General features: G+C 46.6%; 1 protein-coding gene across 1 annotated transcript; it reads right to left on the minus strand.

Moving 5' to 3' along the window:
• Window positions 1–10,959: 10,959 nt before the first annotated feature.
• On the minus strand, window positions 10,960–25,791 carry LOC144506776 (epithelial cell adhesion molecule-like). The gene is made up of 7 exons (XM_078233135.1): window positions 25,719–25,791; window positions 24,628–24,798; window positions 23,502–23,742; window positions 17,219–17,282; window positions 13,856–13,954; window positions 12,806–12,988; window positions 10,960–11,040 (listed from the first exon to the last, which is right to left on the minus strand). The coding sequence occupies exons 1-7, from the start codon at window positions 25,789–25,791 to the stop codon at window positions 10,960–10,962; spliced, it is 912 nt and encodes a 303-aa protein (XP_078089261.1).
• Between the last annotated feature and the right edge of the window lie 773 nt (window positions 25,792–26,564).

Consider the following 26,564-nt stretch of genomic DNA (forward strand, 5'->3'; position numbering starts at 1 on the left):
TTTGTCTATACTCAAAATGTCTGTGTGGAGTTTGCACATTCTCCTCGTGTCTGCGTGGGTTTCCTCCGGGTGCTCCGGTTTCCTCCCACAGTCCAAAGATGTGCGGGTTAGGTTGATTGGCCAGGTTAAAAAAATTGCCCCTTAGAGTCCTGGGATGCGTAGGTGAGAGGGATTAGCGGGTAAAATATGTGGGGGTAGGGCCTGGGTGGGATTGTGGTCGGTGCAGACTCGATGGGCCGAATGGCCTCCTTCTGCACTGTAGGGTTTCTATGATTCTTTCTATGAAAATGAGAGAATCCTCAAATTCCTTTCTCCGGGTAGCAGCCCATCCTTTCACCTCGAGGCTGGGTGCGAATCCAGCCCAGACTGTTGCTGTGGGCATCACCTTTCCCCCTCAGCTGTTAAAGTGAGCTGGGCAGTGTTGTGAGGATGCCTGTCGGGTCCATTCATTCCTTTGAATAGCTGAAGACGGCGCTGGTAGGATGAATTTCTTTTATTGAACCGAGTTTAAAATTAAATCATTGCAAAAGCGAACAGAAAGGAGAAAAGGCTAGAGTCAGAGAGACTGGCTTCTTCTGCCACTCCTGTACTGATCAAAACAGAACTCCAAAACAAAGCTAAACTATACTGAGTTGAATCACAAAATATATTCCAACTGTTATCTCGTTACTGAAGGTGTTTGGCACAGGCTGTCTCTGTCTACCCAAACAATCCTCGCAACTGTGGCCGTGAAAAGCTGTTTACAGCATTGTGATGCAGTCAATTTTAACTAACCCAGCATGCCTTCTGAGTTTTAAAATGTGGTCAAGTTAGTTTTAAGCTTAGCATTTAAATGTAATCGCAAGGGCAGAAATATCTTAAAATGAAGCCTTTGCATGAATGAAGTAGCCTGTACCCAGGTTCAACAATGCCTCAGCCCAGCTCCCACCACACGCAGGACCCCACCACACGCAGGACCCCAACACAACCTACCTTTTAAACTGGTCGATGAATTCAGAACATGGTCTTACCATTTTCCTGTCATCCAAGATGGTCAGGTTTAAAAAGTTTGATGGAAATAAATCTTGTCTATAAAATAGAGGTGTCGGGTCTCCCGCTCTGTTATTGCTGAGTGAAGACTCGGATCAAAGAATCTGCGCCCTTTAATGGATGCTGCGCCGTTAAGGAGGCTGTGCATCTTTGAACAGGACCAAATCATCCCATTCAAATTGATCTCAATCGCTTGCGCAGCACATTCCTCACCATCCCTCCCATCCTGTTTAAAAACAGGGAGAGGAGTAAATCCAGCATCTGAACAGGAGTCGGCGCAGTGTCTGTGGGTCGGGGAACTCTGAGCGGTGATAATCAGAAACGAGTAGAGACGCTGCTGTGTTAATAAACGACAGGCAGCAAGGATTTGTTATAAAAACAAAACGTCCGGTGGGTTTGGCAGCGTCTGTGGAGAGAAACAAGAGTTAATGTTTCAGGTCGACCTTTCACCGGAGGGTTGTTGGATGTATATTGCATTTAACTAAATACGATAGTGAGTTTTAAGGGACGTCTTGACAAATACATGAATAGGATGGGAATGGAGGGATATGGTGCCCCAGAAGGGTAGGGGGCTTTAGTTCAGTCGGGCAGCATGGTCAGCACAGGCTTGGAGGGCCGAAGGGCCTGTTCCTGTGCTGTAATTTTCTTTGTTCTTAAATGTGATTGAGTTTGTTGGTGAGGTCGGTGTGGTTGTTGTTGGGTGTGTGGCTTTTCAAAAGGAGTTTGATAAAGTAATGTGTAATAGAATTGTTTACAAGGTCGAGACTTACAAACAGGCAGTGGAAGCACAAGGTACTAAAGTGACTAAGATGGGAAGTCTGGTTATATTTCAGGCTCGGAGGTAAGTTCAGTAATGTTCCACAGAGTGGCTAATAGGATCACTGCTGTTTTTGATGTATATTTTTTGTTTTATTCATTCGTGGGACATGGGCGTCGCTGGCTGACCAGCATTTATTGCCCATTCCTCGTTGCCCTTGAGAAGGTGGTGGTGAGCTGCCTTGAATCCCTGCAGTCCACGTGCTGTGGGTTGACCCACAATGCCGTTTGGGCCAAAATCCTGGAATTCCCTCCCTATGACAGTGAAGGAACGGCCGATATATTTCCAAGTCAGGATGGTGAGTGGTTTGGAGGGGAACTTGCAGGTGGTGGTGTTCCCATTTATCTGCTGCCCTTGTCCTTCTAGACGGAAGTGGTCGTGGGTTTGGAAGGATCTTTGGTGAGGTGACCTGGACTTGAGGAATACAGGCCTTAATTTCAGAATCTTGAAGAAGATGCAGAGGGGATTGACTGGAAAGGTACTCAGGCCTTCAGTTTAAGAAATCATAGAAATCCTACAGTGCAGAAGGAGGCCATTCGGCCCATCGAGTCTGCACCGACCACAATCCCACCCAGGCCCTACCCCCACATATTTACCCGCTAATCCCTCTAACCTACGCATCCCAGGACTCTAAGGGGCAATTTTTAACCTGGCCAATCAACCTAACCCGCACATCTTTGGACTGTGGGAGGAAACCGGAGCACCCGGAGGAAACCCACGCAGGCACGAGGAGAATGTGCAAACTCCACACAGACAGTGACCCGAGCCGGGAATCGAACCCGGGACCCTGGAGCTGTGAAGCAGCAGTGCTAACCACTGTGCTACCATGCCGCCCAAGTGGAAAGAATGCAAGAGCTGGGGTTATTCTCCCTGTGTCAGGAAAGTTATGGCGATATTGTATGAAGCTGTTAAAAAACAAATATTTTTGGTAGAATTAATTAGAAGAATGTGTCCAATGGCAGGAGGGCTGATACCCAGAGGGGGCAGATTTCAAATAACTAATGGCTGAAATACCAGAGGCGAGAGGAGAAACTGGTTATCCACAGAGAGGCATTGTGGTCTGGACTGCGTGCGGCTGAAAGGCTGGTGGAAGCAGATTCAATAGTAACTTTCCAAAGGGAATCCAATTAAACATCGAAAACCTCCGTCCACGGCTGAGATTCTCCAGTGCCGCTGCGGTGAATGGAGTTCTGGCTGAGCACCAAATTCTCCATTCCCGCTGGTGGCGGGAACGGACGAGGCAGGAAAATCCCAGCCAAAATGCTTCAAATTGAATCATTTGCAGAAATATGGGGAAGAAGCCAGGTTTTAACTTTATTGTGTCACAAGTAGGTTTACATTAACATTGCAATGAAATTGCTGTGAAAATCCCCTTGTCGCCACACTCCGGCGCCTGTTCGGGTACACTGAGGGAGAATTTAGCACGGCCAATGCACCCTAACCAGCACATCTTTCGGACTGAGGGAGGAAACCCATGCAGACACAGGAAGAACGTGTAAACTCCACACACACTGACCCAAGCTGGGAATTGAACCCGGGTCCCTGGCGTTGAGAGGCAGCAGTGCTAACCACTGTGCCACCGTGCTGCCAAAGATTAAAAAGCTGGCAGAGACACAGTGGGCAAAGGACGTGCAGTACGATTCTAAAAACGAGTACAGCAAACTAGTGACTTTACAAACAATCTATCAGACTGAAACTATTAGTTTAAAAATAGAAGACTTTTACAACCCAAGTGGAATTTTCTGAAATCACCCACGGAACCTGCTCATAAAGAGCTCCTTTTGTTAAACCATTAACTGTAAAATCGCTCAATTTTAAACTGAAGCCATTTGCTTCCTGCCTCTGTATCCCCTGTGAATGTTCATTAACTGTGTTAGTGTAGCTGCTTTTAGCACGAGGCTTGCCACCAGCCAGTGCTGATCGCCGCTGCCATTGAGCCAGAGGCAGGCTCTAATTATAATCTGTTAATCTTTCACAGGGTTTTCACATTGCTAACATTTTGTCCATGTGATGTTAACCCACACAGCAGCAACGATGAGGAGCTTCATTAAAGTGTGATGAGAAATTAGGGGCTGGCGCTGAGATATAAGGATGTGGGGTGAAGAGACACAGGGTTTTCTAAATTAATTTGTGGGATGTGGGTGTTGCTGGCTATATCTACTGCCGATCCCCAATTACCCTCGAGAAGGTGGTGGTTAGAATCATTCCAGTCCATGTGGTGTTGGAAGGAATTCCAGAGAATCTGACTGAAGCCTTGGCTCTCTGTGGACAGAGGAAAGGAGAGGGGTGGAAGAAAGGTTGGAGGAGATTTCACAGTGAGGGGAAGAGGTTGGAGGAGATTTCGCAGTGAGGGGAAGAGGTTGGAGGAGATTTCGCAGGGAGGGACACAGTTATTTTAAAAGTAAAGTTTATTTATTAGTCACAAGTAAGGCTTACATTAACACTGCAATGAAGTTACTGTGAAATTCCCCTAGTTGCCACACTCCGGCGCCTGTTCAGGTCAATGCACCTAACCAGCACGTCTTTCAGACTGTGGGAGGAAACCAGAGCACCCGGAGGAAACCCACGCAGACACGGGGAGAACGTGCAGACTCCACACAGACAGTGACCCAAGCCAGGAATTGAACCCGGGTTCCTGGTGCTGTGAGGTAGCCACTGTACCGCCCAAAGAGTTTGGAGGAGACTTCAGAGCAAGGGACACGGGTTGTAGAGTTGGAGGAGATTTCACTGCAAGGGACACAGCACTGTATAAAATGATATATCTTATAAGTATTTTTCTCAACTGATAACATGGTATTTAGACAGGACAAAACATAAATACCACACTTCAACTGAAGTCTCAGTAACTGCAGCGTGATTTACAGATTACTAATCTGTAGATGTTCAGCAGGGGGTGCCAGAGAGCCCTCGTGCCTGACAATACAGGCGGTTAATCTCCCCCCAAGCAGAGTGTCTATCCAGTAATCAGCCTCTGGTCATTCCCACACACTATTCATTTCCTCACAAGCTGAATCATTGAATTGGTTCCACTCCTGTCAGCTCTGTGGAGGCTAAAGGGGCAAAATGGAAGTGTAATGGGCTCCATTTCATCAGTTCTCAGCCTCCCCCACACGTTCAGTGAAATTAAGTTGCTCAGAAGTTTTGGAGAGAAGTTATTAAACCTCCTGATTATCTCTATGTAACACGGCAAGAACCTGTAAAGGTGCACGGAGCTTCCATTTGTTTAGCACCTTCTGCATCCCAAAGTGCTCTGTAGTCACAGTGTTTGGGAGTGGGAAACACAGCAGCCAATTTATGCACAGCAAGCTCCCACTAACAGCAATGTGATCATTTATCTGTGTGAGGCTGATTGAGATATGAATATTATACAGTAATATACAGGAAATGGCAGGACCGTTAAGAGTATTGATAAGCAGAGGCGATCTGGGTGTACAGGTACACCGATCACTGAAAGTGGCAACGCAGGTGGAGAAGTAGTTAAGAAGGCATACGGTATGCTTGCCTTCGGGTAAGCGTTCTCCAAGGCGACCTTCATGACACACGACAATGCAGAATCGCTGAGCAGAAAGTGATAGCCAAGTTCCGCACACATGAGGACGGCCTCAACCGGGATCTTGAGTTCATGTCACACTATCTGCAACCCCCATGACTTGCCTGGGCTTGCAAAATCTCACTAACTGTCCTGGCTGGAGACAATACACATTTCTTTAACCTGTGCTTAACCCTCTCTCCACTCACATTGTCTGTACCTTTAAAACTTGATTACCTGTAAAGACTTGCATTCCAAAAATTATCTTGTAAATTGAGTTTGTGTCTATATATGCCCTGTTTGTGAATACAGTTCCCACTCACCTGGTGAAGGGGCAGCGTTCCAAAAGCTTGTGCTACTAAATAAACCTGTTGGACATTAACCTGATGTTGTGAATCTTTTTACTATGCCTTCATTGGCCGGGGCATTGAGTTTAAAAATTGGCAAGTCATGTTGCAGCTTTATAGAACCTTAGTTAGGCCGCACTTGGAATTTAGTGTTCAATTCTGGTCGCCACACTACCAGAAGGATGTGGAGGCTTTGGAGAGGGTACGGAAAAGATTTACCAGGATGTTGCCCGGTATTGAGGGCATTAGCTATGAGGAGAGGTTGGAGAAACTTGGTTTGTTCTCACTGGAACGACGGCGGTTGAGGGGCGACCTGATAGAAGTCTACAAGATTATGAGGGGCATGGACAGAGTGGATAGTCAGAAGCTTTTTCCCAGGGTGGAAGAGTCAATTACTAGGGGGCATAGATTTAAGGTGCGAGGGGCAAGGTTGAAAGGAGATGTACGAGGTAAGTTTTTTACACAGAGGGTGGTGGGTGCCTGGAACTCACTGCCGAGCGAGGTAGTGGAAGCGGATACGATAGTGACTTTTAAGGGGCGTCTGGACAAATACATGAATAGGACGGGAACAGAGGGATATGGTCCCCGGAAGGGTAGGGGGTTTTAGTTCAGTCGGACAGCATGGTCGGTGCAGGCTTGGAGGGCCGAAGGGCCTGTTCCTGAGCTGTAATTTTCTTTGTTTTTTCGTTCTATTAGCTAGGGCACCAGGGATAACTTCTTTGAAACAGTGACATGGGGTCTTTTATATCCTCTCAAGGAGGCAGAAGGTTGGGCGGGGGAGGGGGGGGTGCGGGGGGGGGGGGGGGGGGGGGGGGCAGTGGTGAGGGAGGGGGGGAGCTCTGGTGTAAGTTGCATCCGAAAGGCGGCGCCTCTGTCAATGCAGCATTCCCGCAGCACTCGAATGGAGTATCAGCCGGGATTGTAAATCCACAGCTCTTGGAGTGGGACTTGAACCCAGAACACTGTGGCTCAGAAGCAAGAGGGCTGCCAACCAGGGATGTCACTGACACAAGAGTGACATTGATTAACCAGGAAATTTCATCTTAAAATGGTGACGGAATTTCACCGCAGTCCTTGTTAAAGAAGATATTGAATTAAAAGCACAGGGTTTGCCAGTGTCATGTGTTAGACCATAAAGAAGTTTAACAACACCAGGTTAAAGTCCAACAGGTTTATTTGGTAGCAAAAGCCACACAAGCTTTCGGAGCTCTTAGCCCCTTCTTCAGGTGAGTGGGAATTCTGTTCACAAACAGAACTTATAAAGACACAGACTCAATTTACATGAATAATGGTTGGAATGCAAATACTTACAACTAATCAAGTCTTTAAGAGACGAAACAATGTGAGTGGAGAGAGCATCAAGACAGGCTAAAAAGATGTGTATTGTCTCCAGACAAGACAGCCAGTGAAACTCTGCAGGTCCACGCAACTGTGGGAGTTACAAATAGTGTGACATGAACCCAATATCCCGGTTGAGGCCGTCCTCGTGTGTGCGGAACTTGGCTATCAGTTTCTGCTCAGCGACTCTGCGCTGCAAGAAAGGATGTCCCGAGGCATGGTACATTAGGGAAACTATGCAGACGCTGCGACAACGGATGAATGAACACCGCTCGACAATCACCAGGCAAGACTGTTCTCTTCCTGTTGGGGAGCACTTCAGCGGTCACGGGCATTCGGCCTCTGATATTCGGGTAAGCATTCTCCAAGGCGGCCTTCGCGACACACGACAGCGCAGAGTCGCTGAGCAGAAACTGATAGCCAAGTTCCGCACACACGAGGACGGCCTCAACCGGGATATTGGGTTCATGTCACACTATTTGTAACTCCCACAGTTTCGTGGACCTGCAGAGTTTCACTGGCTGTCTTGTCTGGAGACAATACACATCTTTTTAGCCTGTCTTGATGCTCTCTCCACTCACATTGTTTCGTCTCTTAAAGACTTGATTAGTTGTAAGTATTTGCATTCCAACCATTATTCATGTAAATTGAGTCTGTGTCTTTATAAGCTCTGTTTGTGAACAGAATTCCCACTCACCTGAAGAAGGGGCTAAGAGCTCCGAAAGCTTGTGTGGCTTTTGCTACCAAATAAACCTGTTGGACTTTAACCTGGTGTTGTTAAACTTCTTACTGTGTTTACCCCAGTCCAACGCCGGCATCTCCACATTTAGACCATAAAACCATAAGACCATAAGACCATAAGACATAGGAGCAGAATTAGGCCATTCGGCCCATCGAGTCTGCTCCGCTATTCAATGATGACTGATTTTTTTCTCATCCCCATTCTCCTGCCTTTACCCCATAACCCCTGACCCCCTTATTAATCAAGAACCAATCTATCTCTATCTTAAAGACACTCAATGACCCGGCCTCCACAGCCCTCTGCGGCAAAGAGTTCCACAGATCCACCACTCCCTGGCTGAAGAAATTCCTCCTCATCTCTGTTTTAAAGAATCGTCCCTTTAGTCTGAGGTTGTGCCCTCTGGTTCTAGTTTTTCCTACTAGTGGAAACATTCTCTCCACTTCCACCTTATCCAGGCCTCGCAGTATCCTGTAAGTTTCAATAAGATCCCCCCTCATCCTTCTAAACTCCAACGAGTACAGACCCAGAGTCCTCAACCGTGCCAGTGTTAGACTGGCATCGCCTGCTGTCTCTGTATCCAAGAGGTGCATTTCATGAGCAGATAGTGTCATTTTAAACATTAAAACTGTATTTAAATGACCTCATTACCATCTTGTCAGGTTTCACAGCCCATTGGCTTTCAATGAGTTTCTGTTAAACTCTGCTTGTTTAGGTACTTGACTGAGTGTGATTGTACTTTCGACCTTTGTGTAGTGTAAGCATCTTTATTTCATAAGCCAGCCATCTCCAATTACAACATTAAACCGATTGCAGCATAAATAAAATCAGTTTTAAACGACAAAATGTATTTAACATTGAAGCGTCTCGGCTGCCAATTTCCTCACAGCTGCTCATGTTCTCCAGGGAATCTCCATTTGCACAAAATTCCTGCGCTCCATCCAGTAACATCATCTTGGGAATCGAGAGCAACTTTGAGTAAATTTACAGCCCGCAACAGTTGATGGGAAACAGAGCGATATTAATCTTCGGTCGTAGCTCAGTAAGGTGATAAAGGATCAGCTGCCTGTTATACACCTGTCCCCAACAATATTCCGTTCCACAGGTTGGGGAAGAGTGAAGCATCCACTGCTGATCCTTCCTGTGCTACCGTCAAAATTAAATTTCACCCTCCCAAACTGCCTTGAGGAGCTGAGAGAAAAGAGTGTCCCACACACAAGGGTAATAGGCCAATTCATCTGCTGCTGGTGATGTTGTTGGCTCAGGAAGGATTGTTGGATCAGGAAGGATTGTTGCCTCAGGAAGGATTGTTGCCTCAGGAAGGATTGTTGGATCAGGAAGGATTGTTGTCTCAGGAAGGATTGTTGCCTCAGGAAGGATTGTTGCCTCAGGAAGGATTGTTGGCTCAGGAAGGATTGTTTTTCTCAGAACTGAATTTAATGCTCACCCCATAATGCCATGGGATCTCCCAACGCGAGCCTGGAGCACAGAGTTGGTGCCTCACTTTAACAACGTACTGGTGGGTCAGCATACGCAGTGGGTGTAAATTCCTGGTTGTGACTGTCCACAACCTTCATCCTATCTCTCTTCTGCATTGAATCAGAGCAATCTTTGAATCATCTGTTGGATTTTTTCATGTCTTGGAACAAACTATAAGCACGGGGCTCATTTGTAAAAAAAAACTCCTTGTGTGCAACAAATATAAGACTTGTTTCCCAAGGGTGCACAGAGCCTCTGGACAGTTAACGTGCTAAACCCATCCTCTGAGCAAGGTGATGTTCTTCCATTTCCTGTCCCTGTGTAAACCGACATATAAAACTCGGATTAGGGACAAGAATATTACAGGAATAATAAGAGTGGCCCCTGACAGTTTGGCCAGTTTATCCAGTCAATTACAGAGCTGTACAGAATCCCTACAGTGCAGAAGGAGGCCATTCGGCCCATTCAGTCTGCACCGACTCTCCAAAAGAGCATCTTACCCAGGTCCACATTTACTCCCTCATTTAGCATGCATTTACCATGGCTAATCCATCCAACCCACACACCTTGGGACACTAAGGGCCAATTCAGCATGACCAATGCACCTAACCTGCACATCTTTGGAGTGTGAGAAGAAACCGGAGCACTCAGAGGAAACCCACGCAGACACGGAGAGAATGTGCAAATTCCACACAGACAGTCACCTGAGGCCAGAATCAAACCCGGGTCCCTGGCGCTGTGAGGCAGCCGTGTTAACCCACTGTGCCATGTGTAGAATGGAAGGTGCCACATTTGATCTGAAGTCTTTGCCAAGAATTACCAACCATCCAAGAATGACCTGGCGTCTCGAGGAATTGAAGACAAACCTCCAAGAAACTCCAGCGGGCAAACACCCAGGAGAAAATGTATGGAGGCATTAAAATAATTTTTTTAATGACTGGACGCATTCTAAAAAGAATTGGAGCAAAAGATGTGTAAAGCTGACAGTTAACAATCAACCAATCATTAATGAAGAAACTATTTGTTGTCTAATTGGCTGTGGTAAGACAACCAATCCCATGTTTGGATCTGTTGGGTAACCAATGGCTGGAAAGTAGGGGCGGGGTCATTGGAAACATGAAGTCATGTGATGATGTCTCCGGAATTACGTCCATTCACAGATGGAAACCCTCTTCCCAATCTAGATGCCTCCATAAATACAACAAATTAGGAAAAACAGCAAAGGTAGAAACAAACCTTATCTGAATCACCCCGACAACAAGAGCCATTGGTAGGAGAGGGAGGAAGAAAACATTTTCTATAAATATCAGGCATGTCAGTGACTAATGCCAAACCTGCATCTCAATGGCTCCACTAGTTTAGTTTAATTTATTTATTAGTCACAAGTAGGCTTACATTAACACTGCAATGAAGTTGCTGTGAAAACCCCCTAGTCGCCACACTCCGGCGCCTGTTCGGGTACACTGAGAGAGAATTTAACATGACCCTAACCAGCACGTCTTTCAGTCTGTGGGAGGAAACCAGAGCACCCGGAGGAAACCCACGCAGACACGGGGAGAAGGTGCAAACTCCACACAGACAGTGACCCAAGCCAGGAATCGAACCTGGGTCCCTGGCGCTGTGAGGCAGCCATGCTAACCACTGTGCCACGTGCCATCCTAGTGCAGTACTTCAAGAATGTTTACGGTTTGAGATACATCACCTCAATCACCTCAAACTGGATCCTCTGTCTGTCTTCTTTTGCCCTCCTTCTGACAACGACCTGCAACCAGATCACGTTATTAGTGGTCAACATTCCATCATTTCCCTTTTCATCTCCCCCACCTGTCTCAAGAGCCTCTATTCAAATGGATTAGTAATCATAGATCCCCAATCTAAAACACCATACACATAATTGTTAGATGCTGCATGTATGAAGTGTTTTAGTAATCCTTTTAAGAAAATAGACAATCACTTAGAGTAGTAATTTGAAGACAATTTCAGTGATGAATCTAAACAGCTGAATGTATCTCCATAAATATTCATCTCAACTGCTCTTAATCTGGTTAAAGATTGCCTGTTCATGGTCTACAGCCCCAAACAGTTCAACCAGCACTTACATCATTTAGAATGTTTAACAGATTCAAGTATCTTATTATTTTGATTTTAAAATTTTTTTAAAGCTTCCCATTGGCAGACAAGGAGATTCCATTACAGAGTGAGACATTCTTACGCACCAGTGCAAACCCAGCTCAGTTTCCCAGGGTTACTTAATCATGCAAGAAGTTCACGTTATCCCTGTTGAGGAGGAACTTCTTCTCTCAGAGGGTGGTGAATCTTTGGAATTCTCTGCCCACTGAAGTGGTGGAGGCTACCTCGTTGAATATGTTTAAATCACGGATAGATGGATTCCTGATTGGTAGGGGAATTAAGGGTTATGGGGAGCAGGCGGGTAAGTGGAACTGATTCACTTCAGATCAGCCATGATCTTATTGAATAGCGGGGCAGGCTCGAGGGGCTAGATGGCCTACTCCTGCTCCTATTTCTTATGTTCTTATGTTATTGTTATGTGATTCAAGGAAATAAAGACCGGAGGGCAAAAAGGGGACACGAGATTGCTTTGGCAGATAAGGCAAAGGAGAATCCAAAGAGCTCCCACGAACACATAAAGGGCAAAAAAGTAACTAGGGAGAGAGTAGGGCCTCTTAAGGATCAACAAGGTCATTCATGTGCGGATCCACAAGAGATGGGTGAGATCCTAAATGATGGGTACAGAGGGATATGGGCCAAATGCGAGCAATTGGGACTAGCTTAGTGGTAAAAACTGGGCAGCATCGACAAGTTGGGCTGAAGGGCCTGTTACAATGCTGTAAACCTCTCTGACTCTCTGACTGACAGCTTTTGCACGATTCTAAGAATCAAACCAACCAGAGATGAATTGGGCGGCACAGTGGCACAGTGGTTAGCACTGCTGCCTCACAGCTCCAGAAACCCGAGTTCGATTCCCGGCTCGGGTCACTGTCTGTGCAGAGTTTGCATGTCCTCCCCATGTCTGCGTGGGTTTCCTCCGGGTGCTCTGATTTCCTCCCACACTGCAAAGATGTGCAGGATAGGTACATTGGCCATGCTAAATTGCCCAAGATGTATAGGTTAGGGGGATTAGCAGGGTAAATATGTGGGGTTACAGGGATGAAGTCTGGGCAGGACATGTTGTTTGTCTGTCTGACATGAGGCCCCCCAACGAAACTGCCCTTCTCAGAACTTGGTCACAAGTAGGAGACTCCCAGGAGGAGAACAGAAACACTTTAGGGATGTCGTCAAAGCATCACTGAAGAGGTTGGACATATTCGTCAGCTCACTGGGAGACCCTGGTCTCTGACCGATCGAAATGGAGAAGGTTTATTGAGGGATTTTGTCGGGAGGACGCGGAGGTAAAGTTGAGATGCTGGACAGAGTGCACGAACCTCCCAAAAACCTCACCCACCTGACCCTTCAGGCACCACCTATCTGTGCGGGAGGAAGGTGTGGATGGATGTGGCTGTACTCACAAAGACTGCAATTCCGGTTAGCATTGCCAGTGCGATGATGATGATGATGGCAGCGAAACCAGGTGAAATAGTCTTCATATTAATCCGAGGAGGCTCATTGTCAAAGAACCAAACTTGTACCGACTCCCTCTCGACCTGCAAGCTCTTCCCGTCCACTTCCAGAGTGAATTTGTTCATCTTTAACTGCAAAGTGAAGACATTGTTAACATAAGAACATAAGAAATAGGAGCAGGAGTAGGCCATCTAGCCCCTTGAGCCTGCTCCGCCATTCAATAAGATCATGGCTGATCTGATAGTGGTTTAGTTCCACTTACCCGCCCGCTCCCCGTAACCCTTAATTCCCTTAACAGCAGGAGAGAAGCTAAGTGGGAGATTCACTTTGAAATCTGTAGACCAACTTAAACCAACCAAACAAACATGGATCTGATGCCTCAGGTTAGGCTGAAACAGGAAAAAAGGAACTTGCGTGTATATATGTTGTGGGCGGCCTGGTGGCACAGTGGTTAGCGCTGCTGCTTCACAGCGCCAGGGACCCAGGTTTGATTCCAGCTAAAACTCCGACTCTAAACTGCAATCACTTCTTTCTCCCTGCTACAGACCCAGCTCTGCACATTAACCACATTATCACGTGACCCTGTCAATCAACGTCCCAACAATCTTGTTGTAAACGAAAGTCCATTAGCTCTATCAAAGTAACAAATGTCTCGCTAAATGAGAAATTAACTTGTTTTTACAGCCCTTAACCTAAACATTTTCCAGACACACATTTCAGAGGACAGATAAAAGTCGACCACGTCGTTATGGGCCTGGGTTACCTGAAAGACTTCAGTGAACCAGATGGGTTTTTACAACAATCCCAGTAGTGTCATGGTCACTATTAATGAAATCAGATTCTTCTTTCAGATTTATTAACTAATTGAATTGAAATTTCTCCAGCTGCCATGCTTAGATTTGAATTTGTGTCACCAGAATATTAATTCAGGGCTCTACAATACTGTTGTGGGAGAATATTTAATATGGATGTGTGCTCTGGGAAGGAGCTGTACTCACGTCTCTCTCGATGTAATAGGCCACAGTGGAGATGTCGGTTGGGTCCTTGGTGCCATTTTCGCCAAGCCGAATGCAGATTTCTCGGGATATCTCATGGACCTGTTACCAAGAGGATGGGGAGGCGGACAGTAAGTTCTACCAGGTGCTCAAGTTTCTGCTAAACCCTGCCAGTGAGTACAGTACTTCAATCCATAGCTTTCTTTCACTACCAGGTCCCATCTGACTGTCGCTACGTTGAATCAAGTTTCTTTGATGGGGTTTGGGGAGGTGGGGAGCAGCTGGACACTCTATATTTTGAAATATTGCCATTACTTGTCCTTTGATGGGGTCGCCTTCCCCCTCTGTTTGATAACAGCAGTGCAATTGCTATATTATTGGATTTTCAATTCTAATCCTATCACTGCAACTTGCGAGTTTGAATTTAGCTTTTAAAATACTAAATAATTCTGATATAAGAACATACAAATTAGGAGCAGGAGCGTAACGACTTTAATCAGGCCACTGAGGTGGGCCTGTTAGAATATGAACTCTCTGATTAAGGGCCAAATTGATGGGCCAATCAGGGAGCTCTTGCTTTGTATTTAACCAGGAGTGTCAGTTCCTCTGGCACCCCGAGTGTAGGCTGCTAACTGGAAGCGCTCTGTACGCTGATGTCAGATTTGTAAATAAAGGGATTTCGGTGAAGGACCTTCTGCATCTGAGGACGTATTACGAGGAGTCGGCCCCTCAGGCCCCTCGGGCCGCTCCGCCATTCAATAACATCATGGCTGACCTCATTGTCACCTCCACCCCACATTCCTCCCTAATCCCAAGACCCTTTCAGCCCCTCGTTAATCAGGAATCTATCAACTCTATCTTAAAAACATTCAAAGACTCTGTTTTCAATGCCTTTTGAGGAAGGGAATTCCAGAGACTCACAACCCTCAGTGAAAACATTTCTCTTAAATGGGCAACCCCTTATTTTTAACCAGTGACCCCTATTTCTAGATTCTTCCATTAGAGGGAATATCCTCGCCATATCCACCCTGTCAAAACCCCTTAGGAAGGTTTCAATCAAGTAGCCTCTTACTCTTCTATACTCCAGCGGATAGAAGCCTAGTCTGTCCAGCCTTTCCTGTCCATTCCTGGTATTAGTTTCGTAAACCTTCTCTGAACTGTTTCAAATACATTTACATCCTTCCTGAAAGAAGGAGACCTGTGCTGTATACTGTACTCTGTAATGTAATGCCTTGAATCACTGAAGCATTAGTTCTCTGTTCTATTAAATCCCCCTCAGATAAACAATAACATTCTAATAACTTTCCTAATTACTTGTTGTTCCTGCATGCTAAACATTTGCAATTCATCCACTAGGACACCTAGATCCCTCTACATCTCGGAGCTCTGCAATCTCTCACCATTTATATAATAAGTTGTTTTTAATTCTTCCTGCCAGAATGGACAATTCCACATTTTCCAACATTATACTCCGTTTGCAATATCTTTGCCCTGCCTTTGTAACTCATCATGTTCTCTTCACAACTTACTTTCCGACCTATCTTTGTGTCATTGGCAAATTTAGCAACCATCCCTTTGGTCTCTACAGCCCCAAGTCATTTATATAAATTGTGAACAATTGAGGCCCTAGCACTGATCCCTTGGCACACCACTCGTTACATCTTCTGGCCAACCAGAAAATGACCCATTTATGCCTACTCTCTGTTTCCTGTTAGCTAGCCAATCTTCTGTGCACATCAATATATTACCTCCCTATACCATGAGTTTTTATTTTCTGCAATAACTTTTGATGTGGCACTTTATCAAATGCCTTCAGGAAATCTAAGTACAGTACACCTACCGGCTCCCCTTTATCCACAGTATATGTTGCTTCCTCAAAGAATTCCAATAAGTTGGTTAAGCATGATTTCCATTTTACAAAACCATGTTGACTCTGCCTGATTGCCTTGAACTTATCCAAGTGTCCTGCTATTTTTTAATAACAGCTGATAATTTCCCTATGACAAATGTCTATGACTAACGTCTCTGTAGTTTCCAGATTTCTGTCTCCCTCCTATTTTGAATAATGGAGTTACGTTTGTTATCTTCCAATCTATTGGGGCCTTCCTCGAATATAGGGAGTGTAATAAGTCTTTGGAGGCAGAATTCTCTTCACCAAAATCCCTTTATTTACAAACTCTAACAGCAGTGCACAGAGGGCTATCAGTCAGCAGTCTACCTCCGGGGGTTCCAGAGGAACTGACACTCCCAGTTAAATACAAGAAAAAGACTCCCTGATTGGCCATGAATTGGATCCTTAATCAGGGAGCTCATGCTCCAATAGGCCGACCTTAATGGCCTGATTGAAGTCATTACAGAGATTTTGCAAAATTAAAACCAATGCATTAACTCTCTCTCTAGCCATCGCTTTTAAGACCCTAGAATGAAGTCCATCAGGACCCGGGCACTTGTCAGCCCCTCGGCTCCAATAACTTGCTCAATACCACTTCCCTGGTGATTGTAATTTTCCCAAGTTTCTTCCTCATTTCCATTTCCTGATTTATAGCTGCCTCTGGGATGTTGCTTCAAATATCCATTCAATTCATCCATCAATCCCTTGTTTTCCATTATCAGTTCCCCTGATTCACTTTCTCAGGGACGGGGATACTCAGGAGACACGAGTTAGAGGAGCACAGGTAACTCGGGGGGTTGTGGGTCTGGATAGATTACAGGGACAGAGAGGAACACAGCAATGGAAGGATTTGAAAAGAAAGATGAGAATTTTTAAATCAAGGCATTTCTTATCTGTAGGCAGCAGACACAAGGATGATAGGCGAGTGAGATTTGCGGGGAGTCGGGACACGGGGCAGTCACATTTTGGATCTCAGGTTGACAGAAGTTAGAGTGTGAGAGAGCAGTCAGAATCGCGCTGGAATAGTCGAGTGCAGGAGTGACAAAGGTGCAGATGAGCTGAGACAAGGGCAAAGTCGGGTGATGTTACAGAGTCGGAAATAGGCAGACTTAGTGCCAATGTGACCAGGAGCCCATTGCGGGGGTCAAATACGACCAGGATTGTGATTAGACTTTAATTTCAGACTCTCGCCGGGGACAAGTTTGGATCCGGAGATAAGGGATGGAGTTGAAACAAAGACAATGCTTCAGAATTCCAGTATTTAACCGGAGGAAATTCCTGCTCATCCAGTTCCGGATATCAATAAACTGCATTGACAAATCAGAGACAAAGAAGGAGCCAAGAGAGACGGTGGTAAGGTCACATTGGGTGACTTTCCAGTACACGTGAGGGTGGCATTAGTGTACACCTGGAGACTCTCTCATGCGTCCTCGAATACTGCCACGGGATCTGGAGGTTTGGAACCCAATACTTGCCTTGATCTCCACAATCTGAGTTGCCTTTAGCGTATACTCTTTAACCAGCTTAATGGCCACCTTCCTAAAACACAAAAAAACAAGTTACCTTCCTTAACCACCACTCTGGCCTTTCCAATGGTTAGGGGGCTGGGGGTTAATTCTGGGTAATAAAATCGATCTCCATCCACCTGCAAAGATGATGCCAGGAAAATACCCGAACTGAGAGATCTGACGGCTCATTTGGGAATCGATTCTCTTGCGAATGCTTTTGTCAACATCCTGGGGGGTTACCATTGACCAGAAACTGAACTGGACTAGCCGTAAAAATACTGTAACTACCAGGGCAGCGCAGAGGCTGGGAATCCTGCGGCAAGTAACTCACCATCTGACTCCCCAAAGCCTGTCCACCATCGACAAGGCACAAGTCAGGAGTGTGATGGAATACTCCCCCCTTGCCTGGATGGGTGAAGCTCCAACAACACTCAAGAAGCTGGAAACCATCCAGGACAAAGCAGCCCTGCTTAATTGGGACCCCTTCCACCGCCTTCAGCAGTCGTATCCTCCATAACTGACACCCAGTAGCAGCAGTGTGTACCATCTATAAGATGCACTGCAGGAACTCACCAAAGATCCTTAGACAGCACCTTCCAAACCCATGATCACCTCCATCTAGAAGAACAAGGGCAGCAGACACATGGGAAAACCAGCAGCTGGAGTTTCCCTCCCAAGTCACTCACCATCCTGACACATTGCCATCCCTTCGCTGTCGCTGAGTCAAAATCCTGGAACTCCCACCCTAACAGCACTGTGGGTGTACCTACATCAAAGGGACTGCAGCGTTTTAAGAAGGCAGCTCACCACCACCTTCTCCAGCGCAATGAGGGATGGGCAATAAATGCTAATGCCCAAGTTTCATGAAGGAATTTTTTTACCAATTTATGGAAGGGTAGATGAAAGGTTTGACAGGGAAGATGTAGAGAAGATGCTTCCACTTCTGCAAGACCAGATCGCGAGGCTTTAATAAATCCAGTCAGGAATTCAGGAGAAACCTCTGCACCCAGAGTGATGGGAATGTGGAACTCATTATCGGGGCATTAAAAACACAAGGCAGGCGAGAATACTCCAACACTGGGAGCTGGTTATTGAAGTTGTACACTCACTCACAGTCAGGTCTAAGACTGTCCAACAGAGTCCCATACTGAGCAGAGCTAATGGCCCAGGGATCACCTGACCGCACTCTTAAAGGGGCAATCCACACCCCAAACTCCTATATGTATATATATATATATATATATACATATATCACAGCATCAGGATATTCAGCTCTCAACTAGTTAAGAAAGCCCACCAATGTCTCTACTTTCTCAGAAGACTAAGGAAATTGGGCATGTCAGCTACGACTCCCACCAACCTTTACAGCTGCACCGTAGAAAGTATTCTTTCTGGTTGTATCACAGCTTGGTATGGCTCCTGCTCTGCCCAAGACCGCAAGAAACTACAAAGGGTCATGTATGTAACCCAATCCATCACGCAAACCAACCTCCCATCCATTGACTCTATCTACACTTCCCGCTGCCTCAACAAAGCAGCCAGCATAATCAATGACCCTATGCACCCCGGACACTCTCTCTTTCACCTTCTTCCGTTGGGAAAAAGATACAAAAGTCTGAGGACACGTACCGACCGACTCGAGAACAGCTTCTTCCCTGCTGCCGTCAGACTTTTGAATGGACCTACCTCGCACTAAGTTGAACTTTCTCTACACCCTGCTGTGACTATAACACTACGTTCTGCACTCACTCCTTTCCTTCTTTATGAACGGTATGCTTTGTCTGTATGGCGCGCAAGAAACAATACTTTTCACTGTGTACTAATACATGTGACAATAATAAATCAAATCAAATCAAATGATGTTCATACACATATAGACCGGTCAGCAATAAGCTGTGGGTAAACTAATTCACGTTCCTTCCCCCACCTCGCTGGCCATGTGGCACTGAAGCCACGTTGCAGCACTTTGTCAGCAGAGACTGGCTGACGCAATACTGCGTAACCACGGAGACAGATTCCAGCCCAACTCACCGACGGAGAGCTTCCTCCTTCATCTTCAAAAAGACAAACTCCACTTTAAAGCTGAAATCAATTTGAATGAGACTGTGGGAAGAGAGAGAGAGAGAGAGAGAGACAGTTTTAGTCTTTTAACCTTCACATGAATGACACAGGAATTGATTTCCTGCTGCAAACATTATCCCCGCATCAACCATCCAGCCAAATGTCACATTTGTGGTTAGAATAAAGCAGTTCTGTCTTGTTTTAGCTCAGTAGATGTCCCTTTAAGTCAGGTACATTTTACATCACTATTTCTCAGCCTGTCTATCTGTCCCAGCCTTAACCTTGTCCCATCATTATAGAAATTGGAAAGTTTCTAAATATTTCCATTATTAATGGGATTTAGGAGAGAAACCAACACATAATTTCAGATACAAACAAATATTGTGATTGGTCAGTTATGTATTTGACAGCCTATTATTTCTGTACAGCTGACAAAAGAGACGTGCTGTCGAAGCTTTTCATCTTGCACTCATCAGGAGAGATAGATGCAAGAATGCCAAATTTCAAAGCAAGCAACAATATATTCTGCATGAGGAAAGGATGCAGACTGTTGGCAAATCGATTCTGATTGGTCGAGATGTTGCCATGGAGATTGTGCTCAAATTAAACCAATCAGCACCCTTTTTCTCATGTGGGTTAAATTGCTACACCTTAAAAGATGAAAAGTTTCACCCAGTGCATCTCTTTTTCAACAATACTCAGGTACTGTGTTACCAAGTGACTACCTAGGGCGGGATGTTCCAGCCGTGCACGCCCCACGACCAGAAATTCCCACCCGAGATCAACGGGCCTTTAAATCGCCCCCTTACAATTCCCGCGGTGGGCAGCACGGGAATGTTCCACCCCGTGGGTTTCCTCTGGGTGCTCTGGTTTCCTCCCACAGTCCAAAGATGTGCGGGTTAGGTGCATTGGCCATGCTAAATTGCCCCTTAGTGTCCCGGGATGCGTAGGTAAGAGGGATTAGTGGGGTAAATATGTGGGCTACAGGGATAGGACCTGGGTGGGATTGTTGTCGGTACATACTCGATGAGCTGAATGGCCTCTATCAGTGATCCTTGGGTACCAGCAACCTCAGCCACACTTAGTCGACTCTAAATACAAACCGTGCTGGACACCATGCTTCCAATGCAAGGTCTTTAATTACTCGTGCACAAGGAGAACTCCCCTCCCGCAATCGAAATGCCTGGAGTGGATCTGACGTTACAGAGAAACAACCCAGCAGTTATAGTCAATTACAGCAAATCAGGAACAAGCGTTTTGTTCACATCCTTCATTGACAGACATATTTGCCAATTAAATCTTGGCTTTTCGCCCTTTCCCATTCGTTGAAAACCTGACTTCTGCTGATCCTTCATTTGCATAGCATATCCCCATATCTCACCTTTGGTATTTGTTATGGAAAAAATCTGGTCATGTTCACCCTCTGGTGAAGGTCAAACAGCAGAATGTTATGTGGCCGAGTCTGAAGCAGACAGGCCCCCTTAAAGATCTGCAACTGAGAACATTCTCACAAGCTGTTACAGAGAAGGCAAAAATCTGATCATTTTAACTTCCACACCTCCTTCTGCACTGTGGGGATTCTATTATTTTTCTTATGAAGTTAGACAATGGAATTTGGGTAAGATTTACTTGAGAACATAAAAAATAGAAGAAGGGGTGGAGGACATGTCTGCTCCACCTTTCAATATGATCATGGCCGACCTCTGGTTTCATCTTCACTGCAATAACTAGTTTAGGATTGAGTAAAGGGAGAACGCAGTGAGCCATCTGTCGAGTGGAACTCAGCAAAACATCAAAATCGTCAAAGAGAGACAGGTTTTGTAACATAAACACAGACAGTTCTAACCCAGCCATGTCAACACGTATACTGTGTGCCAACCATTGAGAGTAGACACAGTGAGAAGCCTCACAAAACCAGGTTAAAGTCCAACACTACATTCTGCACTCTCTCGTTTCCTTCTCTATGAACAGTATGCTTTGTCTGTATAGCGCGCAAGAAACAATACTTTTCACTGTATACCAATACAAAGAACAAACAAGAACAAAGAACAATACAGCACAGGAACAGGCCCTTCGGCCCTCCAAGCCCGCGCCGCTCCCCGGTCCAGGATTGAATCCTGAATCCAGGATCCCCGCCCAATTTTCCAGCCTATCTACATCCTAATATCCTATCCACCGAGCTGTCCCTCACAGCTACGATGCTTTGTTCATCACAACCTATTAACTCACCCCCACCCCCCCCATTCCAGACCATGTGATCCCCAGGGAGAGGCGAAAACCCAGAGTGAAAACCCCAGGGCCAATATGGGGAAAAAAAAATCTGGGAAATTCCTCTCCGACCCCCTGAGGCGATCGAAACGAGTCCAGGAGATCACACTGGCCCTGATCAGAAAATGCTTCCCAACCCTATTCATTTCCACTTCTGCTTTACGAACACCATCTGAATTCCCTGCCCCCGAGACAGGTTCCCAACTATCCGCAGTCTCGCTCTGTACTGGCACCAGCAAGATGATCATAGAATGAAGCCTTGAAACGAGAAACAAAGAACAATTAGCCCGCGCCGCTCCCTGGTCCAAACTAGACCATTCTTTTGTATCCCTCCATTCCCACTCCGTTCATATAGCTGTCTAGATAAGTCTTAAACGTTCCCAGTGTGTCCGCCTCCACCACCTTGCCCGGCAACACATTCCAGGCCCCCACGACCCTCTGTGTAAAATATGTCCTTCTGATATCTGTGTTAAACCTCCCCCCCTTCACCTTGAACCTATGACCCCTCGTGAACGTCACCACCGACCCGGGGAAAAGCTTCCCACCGTTCACCCTATCTATGCCTTTCATAATTTTATACACCTCTATTAAGTCTCCCCTCATCCTCCGTCTTTCCAAGGAGAACAACCCCAGTTTCCCCAATCTCTCCTCATAACCAAGCCCCTCCATACCAGGCAACATCCTGGTAAACCTCCTCTGTACTCTCTCCAAAGCCTCCACGTCCTTCTGGTAGTGTGGCGACCAGAACTGGACGCAGTATTCCAAATGCGGCCGAACCAACGTTCTATACATCTGCAACATCAGACCCCAACTTTTATACTCTATGCCCCGTCCTATAAAGGCAAGCATGCCATATGCCTTCTTCACCACCTTCTCCACCTGTGACGTCACCTTCAAAGATCTGTGGACTTGCACACCCAGGTCCCTCTGCGTCTCTACACCCTTTATGGTTCTTCCATTTATCGTGTAGCTCCTCCCTACATTATTCCCACCAAAATGCATCACTTCGCATTTATCAGGATTGAACTCCATCTGCCATCTGCCATGTGACATGTGACAATAATAAATCAAATCAAATCAACAGGCTTATTTGGAATCACGAGCTTTCAGAGCACTGCTCCTTCATCAGGTGAGTGGAGAGGTAGGTTTCACAAACATGGAATATATAGAAAAAGACACAATTGCAAGATAATGGTTGGAATGTGAGTCTTTACAGGTAATCTGTAAATTACTTGTTGATTACCTATAAAGACTTGATTACCTGTGAAGACTCGCATTCCAACCATTATCTAGCAATTGTGTCTTTCTCTATATATGCCGTGTTTGTGAAACCTTCCTCACCTGATGAAGGAGCGGTGCTCCGAAAACTCGTGATTCCAAATAAACCTGTTGGACTTTAACCTGGTGTTGTGAAACCTCTTACTGTGCCCACCCCAGTCCAACACCTGCATCTCCACATCATAACCATTGAGAGGGCCTGCATAGCTCAGAGAGGGGGGTAGTGGGGGGAAGGTATGGGTACAGGATGTTCTGGAACTGGCAGCCTGCCCATGGGGAATTTTGGATGATGGAGAAGAATCGGCCACATGATTCTGTGGAAATTATCATGAACTAAGTGATTGCCAGAGATTGTGGTGATGGTGGCTCGATGTGTACATTACTGGGCTGGTTATCCAGAGGCCGGGGCTAAAACACTGAAATCCTGAATTCGGAAAGGGCTTCTGCCTCTGGCTGAGCTCAGCACAGTGCCGGGACCCACCCATGTGTCTTGCCACGTACGACACCAGGCTGTGCCGTTACCAGCTGTGCTCTCAGGGGGGTGAGGAGGGCTGATGGTGTTCTCAGTCGGCTAAGACCAACGGTCAGCTTTTTCCCCGCGCGAAAAGTTATCTTAACCTGGAGGCCATGGAATGAAACTCACTGGACACGAACGAGCTGGTCACACTTGGGGTCATCGCCAGTCTTATCTGTGACCCTGACGCCGGCACTGTCCACACACCAGCAGAGATTGGAGTCGTCATCGCATTGTTTGGCCTTGAAGGTGCCATTCCTCTCACACTCGGGGTCATACAGATCGTCCACTCTCCTGCCCCCTGGCTGCTGGCTGGCTGTCCGACTCTTGTGCAGCATCTCCAGGTGCAAGAGCCGACATTTCGGTGTCACTGAGAAGATTGAAAAGACCCAAAGCATCAAATCCGAGTGAATAAATCGAATAATCTCTGCTACATCAATTATTATCTACACTTCAAATATACTGTATGATAGAATATAGGAGCATAGGAACAGGATGAGGCCATTCAGCCCATCGTGCCTGCTCTGCCATTCAATACAATCATGGCTGATTGGATATTTCAATGCCTTTTACCCACACTATCTCCATAACCCTTTCCATTATTGTTAATCAATAACCTCCTGACTCCCCAAAGCCTGTCCACCATCTACAAGGCACAAGTCAGGAGTGTGATGGAATACTCCCCACTTACCTGGATGGGTGCAGCTCCAACAACACTCAAGAAGCTCAACACCATCCAGGACAAAGCAGCCCCACTTGATTGGCACATCTACAAACATCCACTCCCTCCACCGCCGACGCTCAGTAGCAGAGATGTGCAGAGATGTGCAGGCTAGGTGGATTGGCCGTGCTAAATTGCCCCTTGGCGTCAGGGGGATTAGCAGGGTAAATGTGTGGGGTTATGGGGATAGGACCTGGGTGGGATTGTTGTCGGAGCAGACTCGATGGGCCGAATGGCCTCCTTCTGCACTGTAGGGATTCTCTGATTCTATATAATGTATATTATATATAAGACTAGCAGTGTACAAGCTGATCACTGCCCCAGTAGGTTATGAATTTATTGATGACTACATGTCCTAACAGTTTGTGATGATTAATATCTGCTCACTGCTCTATCAATGGGTGAAATTGTTCAGATGCCTGTTGCTTTGTAAAAGGGGGATTGTCTCGACAGCCTCGGAACCTGGGCTGTCCACGGGGCAGGTTTCCACTGAGGGGGTGAGCTGGCAGAGTGACAGCACGAACAGGGACTCACGCTGGTCGCAGCTCACAGTCACGTTGTCATAACCACGGAATACAGCCTCACAGGTTCCGCATCGGTTGAGGTGGCAGGTCACATACTGGTTGTATTTACAGCTGGCATCCTCACAAACTTCATCAAATTCGCAGTTCTCTCGGGCCGGGTAGGCATCTGGACATTCATCATCTGGAACAGTGCGGAGAGGCGGTCAGGTCCCAATGGCTCTCCAACCAGAAACACAAATCCAAACCACAGCTTCTCACAAGATTCCTTTCCTGTCAATTTCATTCAGATTTCCTCCCTTTCAAACCCCTCCCCCACTCTTCATCGCTCACCTCCCCCTCGCTCATCCTCCCTCACCTCCCCCTCCCTCACCCCCCCCCCCTCCTCTCCCCTACCTCCCCACTCCCTCCCTCCCATTTCCCCCCCCTCCCATATCAATGTTTAGTGAATAGAGGACGACTAAGGAAGGACATTAATAGACTCATTGCAAAAAACCCTCACCCCACCCCCACCCTCACTCTCACCCCCAGCCTCACCCCCGCCCTCACCCTCACCTCCACCTCCACCCCCACCCTCACCCCCAGCCTCATCTCCGCCCTCACCCCTAGCCTCGCCTCCACCCCCACCCCCACCCTCACCCCCAGCCTCACCCCCAGCCTCACCTCTACCCTCACCCTCACCCCACCCAGTGGGCAGTGGTGTTTGTATCTAACCGGGTAACAGAGACTGATTGAATCTGGATCACACAGGCTCTAGTCAGTGCCCCCAGTGCCTCTCGCACCTTTCACAACCTCCGCACCTCCCAGCTGGGGAAGCCTTTGGAAAGCAGCCACACCACAGGAGCTGCATTGAAACAAAGGCAGCAATCAATCAGCGCACAGCAAGATCCCACAAACAGCAAGATCATCTGCTTCAGTGCTGCTGGTTGAGGGATGGGGATTGGTCTCCGGACACCCGGGAAGAAAGTCCCTGCTCTTCGAGAGACAGAGCTGTGGGATCCTCTACATCTCCCCAAGGAGACAGACAGGGTGTTGGGTTAATGTGAAAGACGCTCACCCTCTGTACTGATGCTGGCGCTGGAGCTGTCAGTTTTATTGGCTTACCTGGTATAGCCGAAACCGTACAAACATAATCCGCCACAATCACCACCACAAACAGACAACCACTCCTCCCCATGCCTGGAACCGGTGTGGGTTCGAATCCTGACCTCCTACACCACTGGCAGCTGAGGTGCCAGTCTAGCACGCCACTGAGCAGATCACCTTGAGCTTGAACAGAGGGTGAGCTTAAATCAGTCAGCCACATTCCAAACCATTTATATTTAACAGCTTGCTATGTTTTATACCTTCGAGGCACGACTAGTCTCTCAAGAGCCGTCACCAAGCACCTGCCTAAGGTTCAGTTAACTGCATTTCAAACAGCGTTGCTGCAAGTTATTCCCACATCAGCAAACACTGAAAAAAAATGCAGAAAAAAACAAACCAGCTTGAGTGGTGAAGAATGTGCATTGTTGCGAGGTTTTTATTAATTCACGGGCTGTGGGCATTCTCTTCAGAAGGCAGTGGAGAACTACCTGCTCGACTACTGAAAGGCCTGTGAGGCCATTTCAGAGGGAACCACATCGCTGTGTTAACATCTACAAAAGGAACTACAAAAGGTCGTGAATGTAGCCCAGTCCATCACGCAAACCAACCTCCCATCCATTGACTCTGTCTACACTTCCCGCTGCCTCGGCAAAGCAGCCAGCATAATCAAGGACCCCACGCACCCCGAACATTCTCTCTTCCATCTTCTTCCATCGGGAAAAAGATACAAAAGTCTGAGGTCACGTACCAACCGACTCAAGAACAGCTTCTTCCCTGCTGCTGTCAGACTTTTGAATGGATTTACCTTGCATTAAGTTGATCTTTCTCTACACCCTAGCTATGACTGTAACACTACATTCTGCA

The sequence above is a fragment of the Mustelus asterias genome, chromosome 18 (genome assembly GCF_964213995.1).
Source record: "Mustelus asterias chromosome 18, sMusAst1.hap1.1, whole genome shotgun sequence".
Taxonomy (NCBI): Eukaryota; Metazoa; Chordata; class Chondrichthyes; order Carcharhiniformes; family Triakidae; genus Mustelus; species Mustelus asterias.

What these genes read in the sequence shown, in the direction of transcription:
- LOC144506776 (XM_078233135.1), bottom strand. Translation starts at nt 25,791, where the DNA reads ATGGGGAGGAGTGGTTGTCTGTTTGTGGTGGTGATTGTGGCGGATTAT. An exon ending in TACGGTTTCGGCTATACCAG is followed by an intron (nt 24,799 to 25,718) that starts GTAAGCCAATAA and finishes GCACTGTTCCAG; the next exon opens with ATGATGAATGTCCAGATGCC. An exon ending in CTCAGATTGTGGAGATCAAG is followed by an intron (nt 13,955 to 17,218) that starts GCAAGTATTGGG and finishes TCTTGGTAACAG; the next exon opens with GTCCATGAGATATCCCGAGA.